The sequence below is a fragment of the Paramacrobiotus metropolitanus genome, unplaced genomic scaffold (genome assembly GCF_019649055.1).
Source record: "Paramacrobiotus metropolitanus isolate TYO unplaced genomic scaffold, Prichtersi_v1.0 Parri_scaffold0000095, whole genome shotgun sequence".
NCBI lineage: Eukaryota > Metazoa > Tardigrada > Eutardigrada > Parachela > Macrobiotidae > Paramacrobiotus > Paramacrobiotus metropolitanus.
The window spans coordinates 28,581-52,592 of NW_026570315.1; the positions used below are offsets into that span (position 1 = coordinate 28,581).

Sequence of the window (24,012 nt, forward strand, 5' to 3'; positions counted from 1 at the left end):
TCTGCACTACCTCTGTACCCGCACATATTATGGCACCTGACGGGCGACGTGGCAGTTCGAATCGTGGGCGTGGGCGACCTCGCGGATCCGGACGTGGTGTCACCAACACAAGACGAAGCACCCGAAGCGCAACTACTAATCCCGGTATCACCAAAAAGAAATCGGCAATGGAACAACAATTAGAACTACTGAAGAAACAGATCGCTGATCTATCGGCATCCGTCGCCACAGTAGTTCCGGCATCCGACAACAGTGTGCGGTCGTTTTCTCCGTTATCAAGCCGTGTTCGAATCGAGAACTCCGGCAAGTCCGGCAAGTCCGCCAGTTTACAGCACCGCCTGCGCGACCTATCACCTGTGTCTGACCCAGGTAATGCAGTAACCGTAAGCGATGATCCCGGCGTCTCATTCACCGGTAATGCTGCTACGACTCTTAGCCGTAAAGCGACTGCAATTTTCGATTCTCTACCGGAAAATGTTAAGATTTTGCTGACACCCGTTGACAAACCTTTGCTGTACAAATTGTTCAGTAAGAAAGAGTTCGTAAACCTCAGTGACCTTTTGCCCAACATCTGCATGTCACATGCACCATCCACGTCGAAGGCATCCGCGGCAAAGACCGAACCGATTCGCGATTTCCACCAGTGGTTCAGAGCATTTAATGTTCTTAAAATGTATCGGTGTGCAGTGCATCCGGAACTGAGCTTGCCGATGTCTAAGTACATGGATCACATTGCTCAGACAGCCGCGCTGAAAGGCATTGCAACCGAACAATGGCTTGCTTACGACCGGCAGTTTCGGCTTGCAGTCTGTCGCAACCCTGATGACGTTTTGCAGTGGTCCCGAAAGAACGATGATGCTTATACAGAATATTTATCTCAACCTGTCGGGCATGATACTGATCATCCCGTTATTGGTGCGAGTCGAACCAACGTCATCCAGTGCTACCACTGTAGTGAATTCGGCCATATTCGACCGGAATGTCCGTTGCTGCTGCGCAGTAATGCCGGCAGCCGCCGTACCTCCTGGGTTGGGCAGTCTTTTCTCAACCTCCCCGCCGGCAACGGGGGATCTAAAATCGACGAAGTCTGCCACCTTTGGAACAAAGGACACTGCACAACTGGTATATTTTGCCGTTACGGCCGCCAGCATCGATGTGCCAACTGCGGTCAGCGGGAGCATCGCGAACCACAGTGCAAAGCAAAAGCAGGCAACGGTGCCCAATAGCATCATTACGCCACTGAAAGCGGATGCATTTGCGCATTTTCTAAAAATGCACCCGGATCGACCGTACGTTTCATTAGTACTGCAGGTACTGCGTTCTGGAGCGGATATCGGTTATCGCGGTCCCGTTCGTACTCTATCTACTCCTAATGCAGCGTCCGCTCGTATGTATTCACAGCACCTCCAAAATCAAATTGATACGGAAGTTTCACTACTGCATTCAGTCGGACCATTTATTACTCCGCCATTTAGTACATTCGTTATAAATTCACTCGGCGTCAGGCCTAAACCGGATGGAAAATACCGCATATTGATGGATATGTCTCGCCCAACTGGAGAAAGCGTTAATGATTACATCAACAAAGATGATTACTCGCTAACATTCTGTAGCGTCGACGATGCAGTACGTCTCCTTCTCCAGCTGGGTAAAGGTGCGTTGATGGCTAAATTCGACATTCAGCATGCGTTCCGTTTGGTGCCTGTTAGACCGGCTGACTGGCATTTGCTTGGCTATCAGTGTAACGGTCTTTTCTACTTTGATATTGTTCTTCCTTTTGGTTCGCGTTCCTCTCCGTATTTGTTCTGTCTGATTTCTGATGCTGTACACTGGATCTTTGTGCATGAAACTGGTCATATTTACATGTTACACTATGTTGACGATTTCTTTCTAGCCACTACTTCTGACTCACATTTTGTTCTCAGCTGATGATTAAATTTAGTGACCTTTGCACTTTGTTGGGCGTGCCGCTTGCTACTAAAAAAACCGAAGGCCCATCTACCAAACTAAAATTTCTCGGCATCCTTCTCGATTCGGTTTCGCAAACTCTTAGCTTACCGCATGGCAAGCTGACTGAAATGGTGACCATGCTCACTATGTGGAAGACGAAAACTGTATGTACTCGTACCGAACTTCAGAGCTTAATCGGTTCTCTTATGTTTGCGTCTAAATGTGTGCCGGTCGGTCGGCTGTTTACGAGAAGGCTGATTGCTAATCTGTCATCGGTCACTAATGCGGAAAAACTTTTTCTTGACGACGACTTCCACAAAGATGTTGATTGGTGGTTGGAGTTTCTTCCAAAATGGAACGGCACAGCGGAATTCTTAGAGGTTAACTGGACTCGCTGCGATGCGATTCAGTTATTTACTGATGCTTCTTCTACGCTTGGGTGCGGTGGTTATTTTAACGGCGCATGGTTTCAGCTACGCTGGCCACCTAATATTTTGGACGCTAAATTTTCCATAGAGTGCCTTGAGATCATTCCCATACTTGTAGCGCTTACATTATGGGGATCACAGTTAAAAGGAAAAAAAGTAATTTTCCACTGTGACAATCTTGGTGCATCTCAGGCGTGGGAAAATTATAAATCGCGAAGCAAGATTGTATTGGAGCTGATGCGGCGAATGGTGGCCATAGCAGCACGAGTTAATTTTACAATGACGATTAAGCACATATCTGGTATCGATAATAAGATTGCTGATGCTTTGTCCCGTTTTCAGATAAATCGATTTCTCATGTTAGCGCCAAATGCCGATTTGAACCCCACGCCAGTGCCGGAAAATATCTTGCGCGAGCTTTACGATTATCACCTGATGTATCATTAAATTCTCTTGACTCAACTATTAATAAACTGCGTTCTAATCATATTGCGACATCTTCCCGGAAAACTTATCAGAGTGCGTTAAACAGATTTATTGAGTTTTGCAGAAAGTTTCGCCTGTCTTCGGCACACATTACTAAATCTACCGTATTACGTTACGTGGCATTTCTCTTCGAAAGCGGCTTATCTTATTCATCAGCTAAAGTTTATTTATCAGCACTTTTTAATGCATTCAGAGAATGTGGTCTCAGTTTTGAGTTCAATGCACCGAATATTTCACAATGTCTCATTGGTTACAAGCGTCTGCGCGGTACTGTTTCTGATCGTAGACTACCAATTACTATCGATCATATGCGAATTATGAAACTTAACATCGACTGCTCCTCCCTTCTGTCACCCTATGAAAAACAGTTATACTGGAGCATGTTTACATTGTTTCCCGCACACCCGCTACACGGGCATTCGGGACTGTCACGCTGAGCGGTACAGCGCACTGGATGTGCCTGCTACAGCCCGTTCTCAAACAACCGACATCCTGCAAACGCCCAATTTCAATACCGTCCCGCCATTTGAAAGCGAATGCAAATTAAAGATAAATTAAATTTATTTAATTGCGGTTAATTTGCATGAGCGGCAGTTGTTTTCCCAGACAGCCCACCGCTGGTTTCCGTGGCAACATCCTACACATGATGCTATAGTAGAGTATTACCTTACATTGCTGTATAGCATGTGTTTAATCATTCATATTCGGCATTTCATTACATGTCTACACTTGACTTCAGCTTTGCTCCGAATAATGGTTTTTAGCGCAAACTGCAAGTCCAAACTGTTTTCCCAACCCACCCGCCCTATGTGCGGTGATGTGTTTGTACCGTACATTTGTTCACAATAAAAAGGGGTTCGGCTTGCAGGGGAACGGCCAGCTGGCATGCTCCCGCACACCCGCTACACGGGCATTCGGGACTGTCACGCTGAGCGGTACAGCGCACTGGATGTGCCTGCTACAGCCCGTTCTCAAACAACCGACATCCTGCAAACGCCCAATTTCAATACCGTCCCGCCATTTGAAAGCGAATGCAAATTAATAGGATGCAATCATTTTTCTTATATTTATTCACACAGACCAAGAAATAACACGTGTGATTTGAACACCTGTTCGAACTTCCGATCCCAAGTTTGTTTTTTCACACCGACTGTTGTCGGCTCTCAGGTTCTGGTGCCGTCTCAGCAGGAACCAGCAAACCGGTATAGCACTATTTGTCGCCAGTTGCTCACGTTAACAGTGGCTAATGGTTTAGCCTGGTTGCGACCCGAGCGAGTAGATGGCACTTCTCGAAAACAGCCGGGCTATCAGTGCTCAGTAGCGTGACCACTGACCGGCATAAGTATTATCAACGTTACTTATATTATTACCAGCAATGGCGTGGTAATGACTCTCTTGATTTACCGCCTCTTTTCCCCATCTCCATGCATTCCGTAATGTAACGCATGAGATATATCAAGAGTAATTGCAAAACAGCCTCAATGTTTATCGTAAACCGGTTTTAAAAAACGTACCAGAAAATTAGTATTAATCAATCAGTCCAATGCATAAGATAGCATAGTGCACAATACCTGACTGTGCGCGATTGAAAGGGAACAAACGGCTCCAGAATAGGCAGAATAAGATATTAATCCGCGGCATGAGATAATATTAATCCACATCGATAATATGTAATATAGTAATCCACAGTGACAATAATAATCCGCGTAAATCCGTATTAATTCACGGTGATAATAATATCCCATAGTAGTAATCCGTTGTGATAATACGGCAGCAGTGACAGCACCGTATTCTTCGTGCTAATATTGTAACGAGCGAGAAATTTATGGAAGTTGAGCCAAATCAGCGTGAATGATCCAGTTTCCGCAAATCGGAATTTCAGTACTTCGGGATTTCGAAAAAAAACCGGTCACAATCATTACATTTTGTCGTCTTCTTTCTCTGTTGTTTTATTAAAATGATCAATCGTACGCATTCACAAAGCCGTAAAGGTTCCGCTCAGATAGTAAAATTAATCAGCTGCCTGATCTTGCACCGTAACGGCACAAAGGTCTTTTCTTGCTGTAATTATGAACATTGGAAGTACAGGGTCTCCTGCAAGTTCGGCGCGCGGTGTTGATGATCAGGCCGTCAAAAATTAGCGAAAAACAAAATCAAGCTACCATTTTCCTGATAACGTGGCCTTTTAATACCTGTAATTCTCTTTCCGTACAGAAAACGGGCCGTTATCAGCCGATGCAGTGTTGATACAATCTGTTGCCTGACCCCAGTAATGTAGCGAACAGCCACGACAACTAGCAATACATCGTAGACCGCGGTTGCTGTACTACACGATAGTCATACACGACAGCGCCACAAATTACAGGCACATCTTGCCCAGACTGAGTATTCTAGGCACTTACGTCTTTTCAGGCTGATGCCTTTCTTGAGTCGTGCAGGTGACTCTGAAGCGAGGCTTCCTATTTGGACTACCGGCACTAAACCCACAATGAGAGAAACTGAAGCGGCACGTCTCAAACAGCGCGCATCGGCAACCTTACAGTATGCTGTAAGCTGTTGCGACGAAACCACGCGCATTAACAGGTAATTAACTTGTGACGCCAACCTGAGTTCCATCTGAGCCAGGCAGCAGAGGCTTCGAAGAAAGCAGGAAAGCGAACCAGGCAGGAATAGATAAATAAAACAGTAAAAACAAGAAGCACTGGTGCCAAAAAGTTAGGGCGAGATCGAGAAGTTCGATATTGAGAAAAAAAAGAATTGGGCAAGACAGGTACCTAATTAAATTTAATCGACGGTAGCGCCGATGTTTTAATTCAACAGAAATGAAAAAAATGTCGTCCTTCTGTCTGTATGTCTGTATGTATGTCGTAACTGCAATAGATTGTGTTCGCCGTACAGCCACAATAGACGGTAAACCATATACGGTCCGGTGCCGACCGCATCGGAAGTGCACCGGAGAAGACTTGTGTGTTCGCAACTGTTTGCGGCCGTACGATATACCACGCATTTTAAATTTTGGGAAGATCTTAGATGTCGCAGCACTTTTAACACTTGAATTCGAATTTCTTTGAGTAAAAATGCGCTTCTTTATTATTGCCCATTTATTGAGATCAGGGGCGAATAGACAGAAGGCAGTTTATAGCATTAAGACTCCTTAAAAGAAGACAGGATGAAGCGTATTACCGTGAAAAGCAGGAGGCTTGGGTCGAAAAACCGTTTCATCTCGACCGTTTCTCGGATTTGGATTGTTGGAGGATGTTTCGAGTGCGGAAGGATGATATTGAGCGCCTGCGGATGGCTTTGCGCATTCCGGATCTCGTTCGTACTGTAGAACGAGATAGATGTACTGGTATAGAAGCCCTGTGTATTTTGTTACGAAGGATGTCGTATCCCAATCGATGGTGTGATCTTCGGAATATTTTTGGGACGATCTCATGGGTCTCTGGCGCGAATTTTTTATCATACGTTGCGATTGGTCGACTGTCACTGGTCCCGACTGCTTTCTGCCCTTGATCAGCCTTGGCTAACGCAGGGAGATTTTGACGAGTTCTCTCGCGCCATCACAGCGAAAGGCGGAGTCTATCCGGGTGTCATTGGATTCATTGATGGGACAGCAAGAGAAATATGTCGGCCGAAGAGACACCAGCGTATTATGTATAGTGGCCACAAAAGGTTTCACTGTACAAAATGGCAGTCTGTGCTGTTTCCAAATGGTACTTACATAAGCATTCTCCAATAAAATTGCAATGAACCACAGCAGGGAAAAACATTCTTAAATTATTTATTATATTTTTAACAGGTATGATCGGTAACCTTTTTGGAGCGAAAGAAGGATCCATGCACGACAGTAAAATGTTTGCCGAAAGCAATTTTTTGCAACACTTTCGCGAAAAACAAGCTTCATTCGACCAGCGCTATTACATTTATGGAGATTCAGGATACGGCCGAAAAGATTTGTTGATAAAACCATTTTCTCAAACAGAGACAGCGACTAATCCCTTAAAATACGCCCTGAATGAAGCCATGTCAACAGTAAGAGAGTCAGTGGAGTGGGGGTTCAAAGAAGTTGTCAAGGAGTTTGCTTTCGTAGATTACAGAAAACAAATGAAAATTTTTGAAAAACCAGTGAATAAGATTTTTAGGGTTGCTGTACTACTGACAAATTGCAGAAACTGCTTGTACCCCAATCAAGCCAGTCAGTACTTTAATTTAGAGCCACCACTTCTGGAAGAATATTTGAGAGAATAAAGTTTGAGTACTAATGAGTATAATAAGTAACAACGAATTGTAATTAGTGTTAGTAATCGTTAAAAATAGTTCAGCGGATTTTTAATACGCAGTAATTACATCCCAAAATTTTTTTCCAGTAATTTTTCGTTCTCCAATTTTTTCAGTTCAACTTGCAGACGCAGTTTCTCCACTTCAAGTTCTTTTAACCGAATCTCCTTTGCATCGTCACTCAACTTTGTTTTAATCGCTAATTCCTCTGCAGCTTTAGTCTTTTCAAAATCCAGTTTTTTGGCGTCCGAATCTCTAAAATATTCGAGCCATTTCTCATCGGATTCCGCGTGTTGAGAGCGAGCAGCATTCGAGCGCGACGTGCGAATCTTTTTCTCCGCCATCTTTTTTGGAGATCCACCAAGCTTAAACTTGCTGGGCGAGACTTTTCTTTTTTTCACAAGAATCTTTTTCCCAGCTTCACGACACCGGATTTCATCTTCCCAGTCCTGTTCATCGCATCCTGTTTCTTTCATCCACTCAACTTTATCCAGACATTCCGATGAGGATGCGGCATCTGGAAAGGCATAAAACAAATTATCCATATTTCATAGAAGTGTACTGTGAACTTTTTGTAACAGAAAAATATGAGTATTATGAGAGGCTAATAAAAATATAACCAAATAAATAGGACGGAAATACTGTTTGCAGAACCTAATAATTTATTTTTAATAAATATTAAGGTGAATAAATGCTTTTAGCGTAAGGGTACGTTTAAATTATTTCGTACTGAATACTTACCAGTTGCCAGTTTTAAGTGTTCAGCTTCATCTGTCGGAATTTTTCGGCCGTGCTCGCCCGCACTCTTCATGAGTTTCGCGATTTTCTGCCGCTCATTTTGTGCTTCAGTGGCAGCGCGCTTTTTTTCCGCTTCTGTTTCTTCGCAGTCTTTAATAAGTTCACACAATCCAGTCAGAAGGGACTCCATCCGCCCGTACTGCTCTTCACTTCCACTCCGGCTCTTATTCCGCAAATCCTGGACTTTAAACCAGGCTACCAAATTTGCAAACCGTTCCTTGACGGCTCTGTCTGTGAGAGGTTTCGGGAAGATCTGCAAAACGGTAGCTGTAGCTGCACGTACCATTGCACGGCTAAAATCTAAATAAATGCAGTTCTAGTCAACTAGTTTTCACTTAAGTTTTACCTTTGTCTCGTTGAGCGATTGCACGATGTCTTTCCAGGCAGCAGTCCTGTTATCAGCGACGTAAGGATTGTGGTGTTTGATTAAATCAAGAAGAGCCAGGTCAGAGGTTGCGTTGAACCGACACTTCAGTGGGCGCACATTAGGGATATCTTGGTTAGATTCCCCTGTCTCAGCATCCATCGCGATAACTTAACAGTCAGACTCAGTCTACAAATCCGTCTCAAAAATTCGACGTTTAGATCGTTTCGCAATCGGGCGCCAAATAAATCCACAGGATGTGGGAAGAGTTCTGGTTTTGAATTAAATCGTTAGAGTTTTTTAAAAAAATTACCATTTCTTTTATGTTTACACAGCGATGTACATGGATACAGAAACAACCAATCAAAATTCTGGAATTCACAAGATCGAGCGGACGGATTACCAAGTATATGCCAGCTAAGGCGGTTGCAATTTCGCAGGGACAAACGTTACGCCCACGAAAGCATAACGATAGGATCACGACTTACCGTCATTCCTATCGTCAAACGATCCGATAAGGGTACGCTGTGATGACGTGCACGAGCCTATCGTATATCGTATGGTCTATCGTAGGGCATTTTGTACGTGCGAACACAATCTAATAACTTTACCTTAACCTTAAAACACGTTCGCGGTGCAGACAACGGCATAGCTGATGCCTTATCTCGTTTTCAGACAGAGCGGCTCCGAAAGCTGGCCCCCCAGGCGTCACAGTCGCCTACACCATGCCCGGACATCTTTGGGAGCCTACAGGATTCTTACGGCCAAACCAGACTCTACAGCGCCTCCTTGGCGCAAATATCTCCGCATCCTCCCGGACGACATACGATTCCTCGATTAGCCGCTTCCAGGCATTCTGCCTTGCCAACCGCCTAAATCCACTTCCAGCGGTTCCGGCGACGGTAGCCGCGCTTGTCGCGCAGCTTTTTGTGGACAAGGCAGCTTATCGGACATGCGAAGTGTATTTGGCGGCAATTCACAATCACCATCGTGAAGCAGACCTTCCTAACCCAACAACTGACGATCTGGTCGTGCGCGCGGTTAACGGATACAAGCGGCTTAAGGGCCCGATGCCTGACCAACGTCTACCAATTACGATGAATGTAATGCGCATACTTAAAACGCGACTTGCTGAGCACGATGACACTGAAGAGGCCGGGATGCTGTGGAGCGCGTTCTGCATGGCGTTCTTTGGGTTCATACGAGTCAGTGAGCTAGTCAGCAAGACGTCCACCTCGCTTGATGTGGCATCAACTTTGACATGCAACGACATATAGATGACGTGCGGGCGCGCGATAGTCTCCCTGAAACGGACGAAAACGGACCAGTGCGCAGAAGGCACAAAGATCGAGCTCACCGCCACTTACCGCTCAGTGTGCCCCGTGCGCGCTATCGAAGCTTACCACCGGTAGCGGGCTATGCAAGGAGGAGGGACCAAACCTTTATACCGCTACGCCGACGGTCGCTATCTCACACGGGAGCGAGTGGACCGATCCTTAAAGTCTCTCCTAGAAGGCCTATCCCGACCGCATGCGTTTCAGTACACACAGCTTCCGCATCGGAGCAGCAACCGAAGCCGTTGTTCGAGCGCTGCCGAAGGAGGAGATCAAGCGAGACGGACGATGGAAAAGCGATTACGTGGATCGATACATCCGACCTGTGGCGCTTACCAACCCAAACTTCTACCGAGGAAGGGCTTGTTTGGGGGCGAAGGGACCGGGCACAAACGGAAGGTGCCGGCAGAGAGCAGTCTGTAACGTGAGGTAAGACACTCAGCTGTAATTGCGCACTTCCGGTCATGCCGGCACTCTTGAATCCTCACTTACCACACGGAACGTGTGTTGTTTCCCAGCATACCGGACACCACGACACGAAATTCGTACACAAGTTAATGATTATTGTGTTAAGAGTTTCATGACCGCCTAATCATGCAAGTCACAAAATAAAGATTAAAGCTTTGTGTATACTTAATATCGGGTCAAAATTTCCCTTCCGTAGAAGACTGGGACAAAATAAAGTAATCCATAAAGTAGCATTTTGCCTTACAGTTGAGAATTATTTTTCGATGATTGCTGTAGTGAGTAAAATGCCTTGAGTGGTCACACCTATCTGACTTCTATGCTGATTTTAAATTGACAACTAGTGATCGTTTCCAAAAACACTGCGTTATCAATAATGTTTGCGAAAACTTTTTTCGCACTACTCGAAGTATTGGACAACGGCGTATGCAGCCGGCAGAAAGATTAACAGGCTCACGACTCCCGCATCAAACCTTTTTGCCGGCAGAAAGGTGTGTTAACTTTTTTGACGGGCGAAATGGCTCACGGTTGGTAAAGGTACGCGTCACGAGAGCCGGTACCTAGGTCTATTGTAAATAACCATTGATAACCATTAAAAATGTTTTCGGCTAACCATCGAGATACTGTAGCCGAATATAAGCGCAGTACTCTGTCGGGTTGAAGTCTCGGGTACATGGGCACGTTGGGCTCGTAATATGTAAGCGAGACAAGAACTTGCAAAGAACATCCATGATAAAAGAGTAAATGATGGATGACGAAAAAGCAGAGAGAGGACTCCAAAATACCAATCATAAAAACAATGATTCTGCTGGAAATTTCACAGCGAAAACTCAAAGGCATTGGTAATCGCGGAGTCGGTGTGTTTTGAATGCAAGGTTCAGTTGGCGCTGCTATTGCTGTCATTGGTAAAACCTATAAATATGACCGGTCGGGCATTCAGATTTTTGTGGGACTACAAAGAATGGACAATGTTTTGTTGACCGCTCACATTTTCAGCTGGTAGAGCGATTTTTTTTGTATAAGTGAGCAAGTTTTGGAAAACGGATCAACGGGAATAGTGAAACCGTTCTATCACCTTAAAGATGCTGCCACTGCTCTGCACGTCCTCTCATCGTCCCAGTTATTCGACAGCCCTCACATATCGACATTATTCAGCCATTCGTGAATGGGACCTTATTTCTTTGCACTTTCATGCGGAAGTAAGTGCATCAGCTTTTCACTTGTCAGAGACCGCCCACTCGAGGCGGTAGACACCTCTCGTGGCTTGCTCTGTCGCCCGCACGCGTATGGCCACGCCATCCGTGCCGCTCATATACGCTGATAACGTCAGCGTATACTTTGTCTACGCTGACCAATCAGCGTTCGCTCAGCACTTTGGAGGTGTGGCCCAGCGCTTACGAGCGATCCCATGCTTTGCGGTACCAGCTGTGATTCAGCTGCTGCATGCCGCGGCATTATCACGATTTCCACCGAGCTCGCTGGCAGCCACTTTCCACACAGCTTTTCCGCATTGGTTTTCTGTTGGTTGTTTTTGTTGGTTGCTTTATTGCTTCACAATAAAGGAGAGATACTTGCTCCCTTTTTGCTCTCTGCTTCTGTGTCATATGTCTGCTGGAAGTATTTTTATTCTGAGCAATTAGCAACCCCAGCATTTTATTTTGATTTGCTATTTGTGCTTTGTTCTGCTCCGCTGCTATTCTGTTCTGTTCAACGAACAAGTGAACTGCTGATTCTAGAGAATCACTAGAACACACAGACAAAGCGGGACTTCCACCACGGGGTGAGACTGCACCGTGAACGACCGCATCTTGATGAACGCTGCCATTATTAATGGCATTTTCAAAAGGCGCATCCTGTTGCAGATTACCGTTACCAGGGCACGATGTTGACTTGGATTTCCTGGACAGTCAACCCGGCCTGCATTTTGTGAAGCGGATATCGGCCGCAGGGAAACAAACTTGTGGCTGCGACTGCACAAGTACCGGGGCAAATGGTACACTGGAATTATTTATCACCGCCGTACCCTGTGACGGACTTACTTGCTGATATGGGTGGGATACATTCAAATCGGAAGGACCAAAGTCCTGCCCGTCATATCGCTCCGGCGCCTGCAGTGCCGCACTGCTGCTATGCCAACAGGTATTTCCGGTTCATAGAACCGTTAATTAACCGTATAACCCCGCAATCGAATGCGGTACTCGATTACCTCTGCTGCCTTTTCCTTGGCATAGCTCTGCAGATCATGATATAGTACTCTGATTTTATTGTTTTCTTTCCGGATTTTGTCATTATCATCTTTCACACGGCCAACTTCCTGCTGGCTTTCGAATGCCAAAGACTGCGCTATTGCTTTAGCTGCATTAGCGTTTGTAGCCGGCAAACATGTTGGCCTGTTGACTGTTGGCGAGCCCGGCAGGAAAGTGGTTTTCCTCCCATAGATCTGCCGAAATGCGCCCACACTTCTGCCGACCCGACCATATGCATTGTCTATGGGAACTCCAATAGATCAGCCGAACCAGAGCACCAGAGCAATTTGATACTTCTGTTGGAGCGCAAGCCGGCAATAGCACGCCCGGGCTGCATCGTATACAGTAAGTACACCATACAGCCGCCTAAACATATTGTACCGGCACTGAACAGAGAGAAGCGCGCGCTTTCTCTACCGCCGGGTCTAATCATTGCAGGAGAGCGTTTCTGTTGAACGTGATTCATGCGCATATTCCATTGCAAAACAAATTGCTTTGTTGAATATAATTATATTTTCCAAACAACAATTATTCTAACGCATACAAACTGGGGATGGTGTACCCGTACAGTATCATTAGACAGTTTTACTTGAAATTAGCCACTATACAAACCAAAATTAGCCACTATACAAACCAGTTCATTATGCCTCTACATGCGCTGATAAAACTGTGACAGTAATGAAAAACGTTTGGGCAACATAAACAAAGGACAGTTTAACTGCCGATGTGTCATGAAAATTTGGGCACCCAGAATTAATAAGTATTTTTAGACAACGACCAATAGATCTGCCGAACTGCACCCACACTTCAGCCAACCCGACCCCATGCATTGTCTATGGGCACTCCAATAGATCTGACGAGCAAGAACAACAATGAAACCTGATACCACTGTCGAACACTACCCTAGCCGGCATACCGCTGTCTGTTAAACGAGTCTATGGCTCTATGCGTTCTTGTCAGATATGACAATAGGTTTTGCGAGCGCGTGTGCTTCCCCGAGACTGCCTAATAATTATTATCTTTATTTGCAACTCTATTGTAATTTGTACATGCAGCACATAGACAGTTATAGAAACCGCCGCAATTGAATTTATGTATTACGTACAAATGAGTATATTAATGGTCTTAGTTAATGTTGACAGCCATTTACGTATGTTTGCAACTTGCAAATTTAATACCGGATAACTATGCATCCACTTTAGGTTTCCACCTTTGATAACTTTCATTATTTCTGCATTATTAGAAATTTTGAAAGGTCAGTTACCGCAAATTGATGGATTGCAACCCCTAGAAGCCTTGCACGACAAATGTGAACTGTCACCAAGCCGGCCTTCCTAATTTTTTTAAATATCGCAAATTTCAGGCAAAGTGCGTTTGTCCACCGCGACTATTTTGTTTCGTTTGTCCATCGCAACTGTTTGACAAGAACGCATCGGCTCTTTCAGTAATCACTAGTACACCGCTCGCGCACGACGGTGACATCAAGTTTCTTGTTGTTCTCGTTCGGCAGATCTATTGGAGTTCCCTGGGAACTAGACAATGCATAGTATCGGGTCGGCAGGGCTATTGGCGCATGTAGTACAGGCGCAGTTCGGCCAGTCTATTGCTGGTAAAGTTGTTTTTGAATTACTTTGATATCTTGTGGGTGTAAGTTAAGCCTTGCAAAGCCCAGTATTAATTTTAATATCTTAGAAAATTCTAAGTAAAAATCTGAAAGAATAAATACACATACTAATAAATACACATAGACAATAAATACACATACTTTAGTCTGTGAGATTAAATAGAAAATAAAATTGCGAATTATAATAACTTGTAACTACATTCAAATATTTGATTACGTCTTGCATTGATCATAAATCATGTCCAGTGCCTGCATTCTCACTTCACAGTAATAATCTTACTCACCTAAATAGCAGAAATTAAGCTTGACATTAATACAAATCGTTCGCTTCTCGGATTGATGATAAAGGGTGCGCTGCATCTGATGCTGCAACCTGCCCGCGCTATGAATAGCTGCTTACGCTCAGTGGAAGTGTCAAGTTTCACTGTTGCGCCGGTTCGGCTGATCTATTGGAGTTCCCATAAGCAATGCATAGGGTCGGGTCGGCAGAACTGTGGGTACAATTCGGCAGATCTATGGGAGAAAAACCACTTTCCTGCCGGGCTCTCCAACAGTCAACAGGCCAATAGATCTGCCGGCTACAAGCGTTATTGCATGCTAGACACGGCTGTGCCCTATTTTTCGTCTGCGGCTTTAAAGTTTTCAAGTCATTTTCGGCTTTTCCTTTCGCCCAACGGGCAATGTTATAATCGGTTTTCGACTGAGCGATTTCCGCTTTTAATTTTTCTTCCGTGTCTTTACAGGCAACAGACACTGCCGCATTTGAGGATTTACTTGCCATGGTAATCTGTGGCTGCGCAATGGCCAATTCTTGCTGTAATTGTGCTACCAAATCAGCATTGGGATTCACCCTTCTTTTTTCTGCTGTTAATTCTCGGTGCAGCTGATTAACTCTCTCAGAGAGGTCAGTATTTAATTTCACCGTTACTGCATGCGTGCAAGTTCCAGCAATTCGGAAATCTCCTTAATAGCTTTAAGGAACTCGTAGCGGCAAACCAGCTGTCCGTTTTTCTTTCGCAGGCAGGCCCCCAGTTTACAAATGGTGTGTCGCTCTAAGCGGTTGACAAGGCTGATGCAGTCCGTTTTGCTATCAGTAATTTGAGACAGTTTCTGCGACGACGGGTGAATGTTAGATGGAGGACTATTTATTCCAGGATTAATCGATGTAACCAGCTTGTCAAAGTAATCGACGACAATCTGTTTTTCTTCTGGTCCCATTGCATTCAGTCTTGCTGTGTCCGGCGCATCTCCCAACCACAGTAATCCATGTAAATGAACGCTCCCTCGGTGTTGAAACTCAAACCGATACCAGCACATAGACAGTAGTCCACAATGTGTAAATGCGGTTTTAAAACGTCGTGAATAAAGATTTTTGCCCGTTCGACAAAGAACCTCTTAAAACGAATCCACAAAAAACATTTTGCGGCAAAAGAAGATCGACTTACAAAAACTTCTTTTCGGTTCTCTTTCTTTTTTAACTTCTTGCCACGCAATGAATTCTATGAAGCTGTAAAGTTAGAATTATTCTAAACTGTATATTTATTTCTGACATCTGCAAAATTCATGGCCAGTGAGCCGATGAAAGGTTTGCGTCCGGCGCTCTGCCAGTTCTCATCCCATCGGATCGTAAGAAGCGCCAAAATTTTGCTGAACTTTCAAAGGGTGATTTATTCCTTCAAGCAAATTATTGTAAAAATGTAGTCATATCCGTCATTCAGGAAGTTTAACAAATTTGCGCTAACCAATTTTAATTTCTCATTATTTTCAACCTGAACAATTCTGACGTTCGTGGCGCCGTTGCCATTTTAGCGTTACCCCGTTTGCATCAGATGCAACTGCCAACCTGGCAACCCGGTAATGGCAGCAGGACCACGAACGCCATCGCATGTCAGGCACTATAGTAGATGAGGCTGCCAACAAAGGCAGAAAGGCGCTCGTACATAGATCTAAGAAAGTAATGGTGCAGATCACATCTGCTATCGCTGTGGTACCAAGACGCTCTCTTATTCAGCAAACCCTAAGAGATCGCGGTATTAATAGCCCTAACCTAAATTAAAAGTTACATATCAGCTGGTAACACCGCGCCGTGTCTACATCTGTGGCAAAGCAATAACGGGCGGTGTGGATTTGCAGAGTAAGGTTGCAATTTTCTCAATAGTAATGATAAAATAAGGTATTTCCAAATGGAATAACCTATTTAAAGATTTCCGATAACAATAATTTTTTAGAGTGGCTTTTTTTTATTGATTCGGATATGAGGTGGAATTTAAATATCGCAGTCAGAAACATTACAAGACTTAGCAAACTTGAGACCGTCCGATCGTAGAACGGCAGACGCTACGGACAGCGCATTTCTCCTTTGTACTTCAATGCTAAGACGTTTGAGCAGAAATACAAAAGAGCGTCGTTCTCTCGTAGCATCCTTCAGCCGCGCGCCCAGTTCGCGCAAATACAGAGTACTTCACACATGCTGCTCCAAGTACACCAAAAGTCTCGAAAGCTTAAGAACAAGGCAAAGGTAACTGCGCATTCAAGATGTTCATATTTCCAGCGTTTTCCATCTTCAGCCTTTGTGGCCGCTTAGTCAGCTTTTGCGCCGCTGCTGATGACGTTGAACGATGCTACTGTATCCGCGCAGGTCACGTCTCTAGTCAGTCGCAAATCATTTTTAAAAAGGCAATTGCAATACACCGTCCGGCCGTAGGTTATCGTCGGTCTTGGTCCCTCGCTGTTCGAGTACAGCCGGAGTTTAGGCGGTGTCCAAACTTTCCCGAATTACTTCGTCCAAAAAAGAGTGGTGAAGAAAGAGTCCTGCGCTCTTTGTACAGGAAGGCCATGGTGGCCGTATTTGTCCACGGGTAGACGGCAGTTTGGGCAGTGATGAGAATTACAGGATGGTCGGCCAATTCTTAGAACAACTGCAATACAGAAACTTTCGTCAGACATCAAGGTTCCAAGGAAGGGCACAGGTACAACGTTCAGCTATTTTCACGATCCGGCTGTGCGGCTTCAAGCAAACGCGCACAGCGAGTGACATTATTTGAGGACGTACTTGTAATAACTTCCTTACTTTTGGACAACAGCTTTGCCCCACACTTGCTGTGTACGCCGCCAAATTTCAAAATGCAGCTTTGCGTCCGCAGATGCCTACTACATCTGATGCGCCTCATAACTCTCTGTTCTAGAGGTGATGCCCGAGATCAAAGACGGGAAGCCAAATAGGCTGGAATAGCTATTTCTGCCACACGTCTTCTGACCACCGGCTTATCACTGGAAACAGCGAGCGATGCTGAGCCCAACTGATGAAGTTGGGCGATGCTGAAGCCTAACTGAAGTCCATCTTAACGTTCGTTAATGCTGATTTGGTAAAACTATCAATTCATCAAGTTCGTCTCCGCCCAACCAACCTGGAACTGCTCGTAGTAAATAGTTCATTTAAGGAACGCAAAGTAGCCAATGCAACTTCGCAGCAGAAGCGAACTTGCATTAATGCAACAGCCTGATGGGCATGCAGTACTTAGCTTAGAAGTAGGTCGTTGCAGTTCTGGGGTCTTCTAAAAAGGTCTACTGCGCGGCAAGATGTGCCAGCGCATTGTCGTATTATATTCCTGTTGTATTTGTTGATTTGTCAGTTCGGTGAGCATTTGTTAAAGAGCAGAACGCTTACGTCGTGGAGGAATGTCAACACAAATGCCGGCCTGAAAAATGCAAAAAGGAGCAACGAGGAGCAATATCAGTTTGCTCTCAATGGGTTGCACAAATTCCGGGTAACGCCTAATAAAAACATCCTTTGTGATTTCGCGATCCTGCAATGTATCACCGAAAATGAAAAATCACATTTAGATTCATTAAGCTCCAGCTGAGATCACTGGCCGCAGCAGTTACAGTATTTATGTCATTTAGTACATCGCTTAATTAACCGCCTTCGACACTATCATCTACAGGTCTGTTAGGGCGGGCTTATGATTCAGTCCCCGTCTTTGGTTGGTTTGGGTATTTTCCTGTCTGGTCATTTTTATGCTTTTTCACGGCAGGGGATAAAAGATGGCAGTGGCAGCTGCCACTACGCGTTCTGGCAAGCGATAAATCGTGGCAACTGCCGGAATCTTGAAATGAGATAGTTATGCCATCCAGCGACAATCTCTGTATAAATTATCTAACATTCAGAAGGAAGTACTTAAGTACCCGGGTAATTCTATTGATGGTACTGGTTCTGGTAACGGCTGCGGTAATGGTTCTGGTAGACGGTAGTGACACTGATGCTGGCAATGGTAAGTATAGCGGTTCCAGTACTGGTGGTGTTAATGGCGTGACAGCCCAAGCGGTCGCGGGATATTTCGTCGTGGGATATTTCGCCGAAAGTTTTTCCTCGCAGCGGCTAATTTGTTTTAGAATAACTCGTTTTGTAGCCGTTTTGTTGTGTGACATTTGGTCGCGCGACTTTTGCGGAGTCGAAAAATTATTGACTGGTTTATGGCAACGAACACTCGTATGATTATTTGCCACAAAAACGAGTTGTCCTTATACGAAACGTCCGTAAAACCAAATGTCCCGCGACGACCTGTCGCGTAGCCATTCATTTCGGAAACCTATCATTTCGGAAACCGTACATTTCAAAATATTTTCTTTATGGCAACGAACACTCGCATGACTATTTGCCACAAAAACGAGTTGTCCTTATACGAAACGTCCGTATAACCAAATGTCCGCGACGATCTGTCGCGTAGCCATTCATTTCGGAAACCTATCATTTCGGAAACCGTACATTTCAAAATATTTTCTTTATGGCAACGAACACTCGTATGATTATTTGCCACAAAAACGAGTTGTCCTTATACGAAACGTCCGTAAAACCAAATGTCCCGCGACGACCTGTCGCGTAGCCATTCATTTCGGAAACCTATCATTTCGGAAACCGTACATTTCAAAATATTTTCTTTATGGCAACGAACACTCGCATGACTATTTGCCACAAAAACGAGTTGTCCTTATACGAAACGTCCGTATAACCAAATGTCCGCGACGATCTGTCGCGTAGCCATTCATTTCGGAAACCTATCATTTCGGAAACCGTACATTTCAAAATATTTTCTTTATGGCAACGAACACTCGCATGACTATTTGCCACAAAAACGAGTTGTCCTTATACGAAACGTCCGTATAACCAAATGTCCGCGACGATCTGTCGCGTAGCCATTCATTTCGGAAACCTATCATTTCGGAAACCGTACAGTTCAAAATATTTTCTTCGGTTTTCTTATGCTTTCTTATGTTACTATTCAAATAACTTTCTTTGTTAGTTTTATAAGGGTCTTAATTAGGTTTCTCAATTAGCGTTCTTGATAAGGTGATTTTCTTGATATTATTCAAATGTTTTCTTAGGTTTCGTAGGTTTCTTAGGTTTTCTTTTGTCTTGATAAGGGTTCTTAATTATGGTTCTTAATCAGGTGGTTTTCTTATGGAGGTGGTATTATTCAAATGTCTCTTAGGTGATTTTCTTGGTGTTATTCAATTGTTTTCTTAGGTTTCGTAGATTTCTTAGGGTTTCTTAAGTTCTTAGTTAGGTTTCTTAATTAGGTTTCTTAAGTAGGTTTCGTAATTAAATGGTATTCTTTATAGGTTTCTCTGCAACTTACTTCCTTCTGAATAATTTATATAGAGATTGTCGCTGGATGGCATAACTATTTCATTTCAAGGTTCCGGTACTTGCCACGTTTTATCGCTTGCCAGAACGCGTAGTGGCAGCTGCCACTGCCGGTGGTAGTTGCCAGTGGCAGGTGCCAGTGCCACCTTTTATCGCCTGCCTTTTTTCACGGTCTGCAGCACAGCTGCGCTGGCTACAGAATCCTTTTTTTGACAGCTGGTTTTCGGCTAGCGCGCAAGGCGTGGTGTGTGTTCAGATTTCTGCATGAAAGCCTTCATCCGGGTTCGCTTTTGTTCCGTCGTCCAGGGCAAATGTGCGCTTAGCCAGTGCCATGTGAGATATCATGCATCCACTGCCAAGGAGTGAAAGCAGTATCAGGCGCAGGAGATCTCCTTGCTGCACCCCAGCTTGGAACAGAGTGTCCCACTGGTAGACTGCTGGGATTACGGTAACACTGTCTGATAAAATATTGAACGCGTTGCGAAAACCAAACTTAATGACAACTTGCACTTCTTCAAAATAGCAGTTGAGAAACCGTCTGGCTGCATGTACAACTACCTCACAACCGCCGCGAGCACAGAAACACAGTTGCTTTGTCATAAGCTTTTCTTCCATTTGTTGCTGTACCCGTTTGAACACGTAATAATCAGCAGCGATTTAACGGTAATAATCAGAATGGTCAGCAAAATGTTTCGCAGTTTAACGAAAGTCAGATTCAGAGAGAAATTATCTAACGGCAGAGAAATCTGCTGTAAGTGTCAGAGTTTGCATCCGTCTTTATTGTGTAATCAACCTTTGGCGTATCCAAGTTTGCTCGAACCTACTCAAAACATGATAGCTCGTTTTAGTAGCCAGCTACAGATTAATTTGCTTGAGTTTAAGCCGTACATTGAACATTATGCTCTGAGTACGAGTACTGTAGTTGACGTCATTCAATATCCGTTAATTTTTGCCACAATAGGACGTGACGTACTACCAACTTTTCGTCTTACCCTAAAGATTGTCTGCGGTCGTTCTTATTTTAACCCAGTAAAGAAAAAACAAGATATGCAGAAAATTACTAGATCTTCCCATGACGTTACTGAGTTTTCTATATCACACATCGAAAAATTACGCATCTGAAAGCTGCAGCAACCGCTCTACGCGTCCCTTATGGATGCGCTTAACAAGTCAACAGTTTTAAAAGAAACTTCACCTGGTTCAGAGGGTTGGGGTTAGGCTGGGTGGCTGGAACTTCGACGTTGGTTGATTGGTCAAGCCCGTGGTTGAATGGACGTAGCACACTCTCCTTACACTTATTGCTCGCTCTGTGATTAGGGATGGCGCTCTTCGTCATGCAGAGAAATCCCACCTGTTAACCAGGGAAACGAAAGCTTTGCGTACTGCCGAGTTACATCAGAAGACATCAGTTACATCATCCATGATATCCGGCTAAAGTTTTGATGGAGGTTTTGACATGACCCTTGAAAATTTCCATCCAACTATCGAGGATGTGAAACTGTATCCAAATCTGGAAATGCACTCAAAAATTATTAATTTTTTTATTGTAAAAGTAAAGCAACTCTAGTTTTCACTAGCTTTCACTAGCACTTACGTTTTTGTTATATTTTATATGTTGCTCCTCTCCAGATTTGTGACATTTAGCGCAAGACAGAGCATAATAATTCCAGTTTTGGTAGAGCTGCGTTTTCGAGTCAGAAAAAAAACAATGCGAGCGACAAGATCCAATCCTTCAAGTACCTGTTGTGTTCGCTGATTGTGGCTCGAAGATGGCAGATTTCTTGTATGCTTGAGGGTATTCTTGCGCGCGTGCAGCCTCCAGCTGGTCTGACGCCTGCTATTTAATCTGTCCCATGACTTTTTTCAAGAACACATGGCTTGTTTCGTGATCGCTTTGAAAAGCACAAAACAGCAATGTATTTACAAGGCGCAATTCGTTCCGTAGCTTGCTGCATTATTCTATCATGTTATTTCGTTTTAGCAGACAACATAAGGCAACGGCCGATAGAAGGAACAGTAAACCAAAGGCAGCAGTCAGCCAGGCAAGCACCACGTGAGCGAGTTGTTCATGGGCGTCGGGGAGTCGTTCCACCCGGAACAGGTTCGGGGATAGGAACCACAGTGGCCGGAACTGCACCGACCCTTCCGTCTCCGGGCGCGCCCACTCCTGCCCCTACCCCGCCGCCTCCCCCTCCCACGACTCTCAAGCCCGCCACAACTACAACCACTGGACCAACAACCACCACTGGTCCAACAACCACCACTGGCCCAACGACCACCAGTGGTCCAACAACAACCAGTGGTCCAACGACAACAACCACCACTGGTCCAACTACTACAACCACCACTGGCCCAACGACCACGACCACAACTGACACAACATCAACATCAACATCAACAACAACAACAACCACAACATCCGCGCCTAGCGGCTAATGTACTAAATTTTGCTCCGTTCAGTGGGAAATCTTTTTCGGTTTACGGGGGTTATATTATGGATGCCTCAGATATTTTTCATGCCAAATTTTTCGTTTCACCTTCCCTTGCGTCGTATTACATGGGTGGTTAATCAGGGATTAGTATTAGTTATATTGGCTCCAAAAGGTCATCTCCTTTGGGAAGCGATGTGCATCACCAACTAAATAGGTACGAGGAAGGAGTTCTTTCAACTGATAGACCGAGTTTGCGTTACTAATAACCTATATCCGTGCTCGCGGTTGAGCACGCTGTACACCGTAAGGGGCCGACATTTTAAGTCAAAAATCTGCGAAACAGCCTATGAGTTCCCACTATCTGCTTGCGAAAAGTCTTCTTTGAAGTTCTTTCTGGATTAGTTTGCAATAACATTTCTGCAAAGGTGCGCAGAAATTATGTGAATGACCGCGTTCTGCTTCTTTTCTGGCATCGGCGGACTTTTCGTGTTGCTCGACACATGATTTCCGGGTCAAACTGACCATTTTCCTAGATCAATTGGATGATACGTTCTAACTTTGCAGAATCCCTGGTCCCAACGCTCCTCCTGGTGGATTCCATTAGTGCGCTCTCACCTTCCAGCCGGTCAGTGTGGTTATGTTGGGCCAATAACTTTCTTAGCATCTTTATGGTCATCTGTGATTTAATTCAATAGCGCGATAACAAAAGCAAGATCTAATTACGGTTAAACAAAACAACATTCTCAACGGTCCCGATTACTGAAGCAGCAATACCACGTTGAACTGCTGAAGAGATGTTCTGTTTCAAAAACTCATGACGACGAATCTCACCGGTTTGTTGTGAAATCCTCTTCCCGATTTCGTTAACAAATCGTTTGGCAGATGTGCCAAAACTACCGAAAGTCTCGAAACCGACGGCCATAAATTCATAGCGCCCAACAGAAAACTCTACTTTCTTGCTTTCTCAGCTTCGGCATGGTATGCTGCCGCTCCGGCCTTTACACTGGTCTGATCCAAATACGAGCGGGGGACAGTATCAACACAGGTAACATTCCATGGCAAACACAGTCCCCTGGTCCATGGGAAAGTAGTGATGCCGTCGGGACGTGTTTCGTTTTCATAATGCATGCCTCTCGGTTCAGTCTTTGCGGGTATGCCTGCTGATTCAAGAGCGCAGCGCAACATGTCGTCAATGCAGTCGCGTCTAGCCCGCCTTCCCGCTAAAAATTTTCAGCTCAAGCCGTGGTAGCCGTCTGCAACAACGTCGCTTCCGCATTTGCACTGGTGATCGGATGATGACGGTGCGCCAAGCCGAATCACGACAGCGATCCAAAACCACTCATCATCCAAAAGGTTTCCGAGTGAAGACGATGGAAGTGCGCGTGTCCGGGCGCCTGACTCCCGAGTCGAAACAGCTAACAGCCGAGCTTTGCTAGCGCCATCCAAAGCTTCGTGCAGCATGGTTGCCTGCTCTACCAAACAATACGGAGTGTCCCATGCCCGTTCCTGGTGACGGCTTTCGGGTAAAGGAGGCGATGCATCGTCGGACATGTACCTCCAAAGGGCCACGTGATCCGTGACGTCCACTCCTACCGAATGCGGTAATAGTCGACAAACGAGGCCTTGGGTAGCGTGAATCGAGACCAAATAGGCCGGCAAAGATAATTCCTCTACCCGTCGGATCCCGAGCCCACCACAGCGCAATGGCAAGGGAGCTTGACGCCACGCGGATGCATCCATACGCACGTTGTAGATTGATTGCAACAACTGTCTCAAGACGTCGTCAAACTCGCAGAGACGGTCTCGTGCTTCAAAGGTTTGGCGGCAACGTAAAAGGTGAATAACCTTTGGCGCGCTGAGGCTGTACTTCAATAAGTACTACGCTTGATGTTTGGGCAACAGTTTGAGACGATTATCAGTTAGGCGCACAACTTCCGTTTTCTGTTGTATCGCCGACGTGATG

General features: G+C 44.9%; 2 protein-coding genes and 2 long non-coding RNA genes across 6 annotated transcripts; 2 read left to right on the forward strand and 2 right to left on the reverse strand.

Annotated features, from left to right (window-relative positions):
• Window positions 1-1,929, forward strand: LOC129596778 (uncharacterized). The gene has a single exon (XM_055494122.1). It carries the CDS (start codon window positions 823-825, stop codon window positions 1,927-1,929), a length of 1,107 nt encoding a protein of 368 aa, XP_055350097.1. The 5' UTR covers window positions 1-822.
• A 5,157-nt stretch (window positions 1,930-7,086) lies between these two features.
• LOC129596779 (uncharacterized) lies at window positions 7,087-8,466 on the reverse strand. The gene is made up of 3 exons (XM_055494123.1): window positions 8,287-8,466; window positions 7,884-8,193; window positions 7,087-7,659 (listed from the first exon to the last, which is right to left on the reverse strand). Exons 1-3 carry the CDS (start codon window positions 8,464-8,466, stop codon window positions 7,208-7,210), a joined length of 942 nt encoding a protein of 313 aa, XP_055350098.1. The 3' UTR covers window positions 7,087-7,207.
• Window positions 8,467-9,813: 1,347 nt separating this feature from the next.
• Window positions 9,814-18,001, forward strand: LOC129596768 (uncharacterized). Of its 3 annotated transcripts, none has more exons than XR_008691476.1 (4): window positions 9,814-10,067; window positions 11,966-12,694; window positions 14,717-14,877; window positions 17,159-18,001. It is a non-coding gene; the product is annotated as an uncharacterized LOC129596768 (long non-coding RNA). The 3 variants fall into 3 exon arrangements; XR_008691474.1 differs by lacking the exon at window positions 9,814-10,067 and adding an exon at window positions 11,588-11,883; XR_008691475.1 differs by lacking the exons at window positions 9,814-10,067; window positions 17,159-18,001 and adding exons at window positions 11,588-11,883; window positions 14,994-15,900.
• Window positions 18,002-19,599: 1,598 nt separating this feature from the next.
• Window positions 19,600-21,344, reverse strand: LOC129596767 (uncharacterized). The gene is made up of 4 exons (XR_008691473.1): window positions 21,212-21,344; window positions 21,031-21,127; window positions 20,813-20,968; window positions 19,600-20,437 (listed from the first exon to the last, which is right to left on the reverse strand). It is a non-coding gene; the product is annotated as an uncharacterized LOC129596767 (long non-coding RNA).
• Window positions 21,345-24,012: the final 2,668 nt, after the last annotated feature.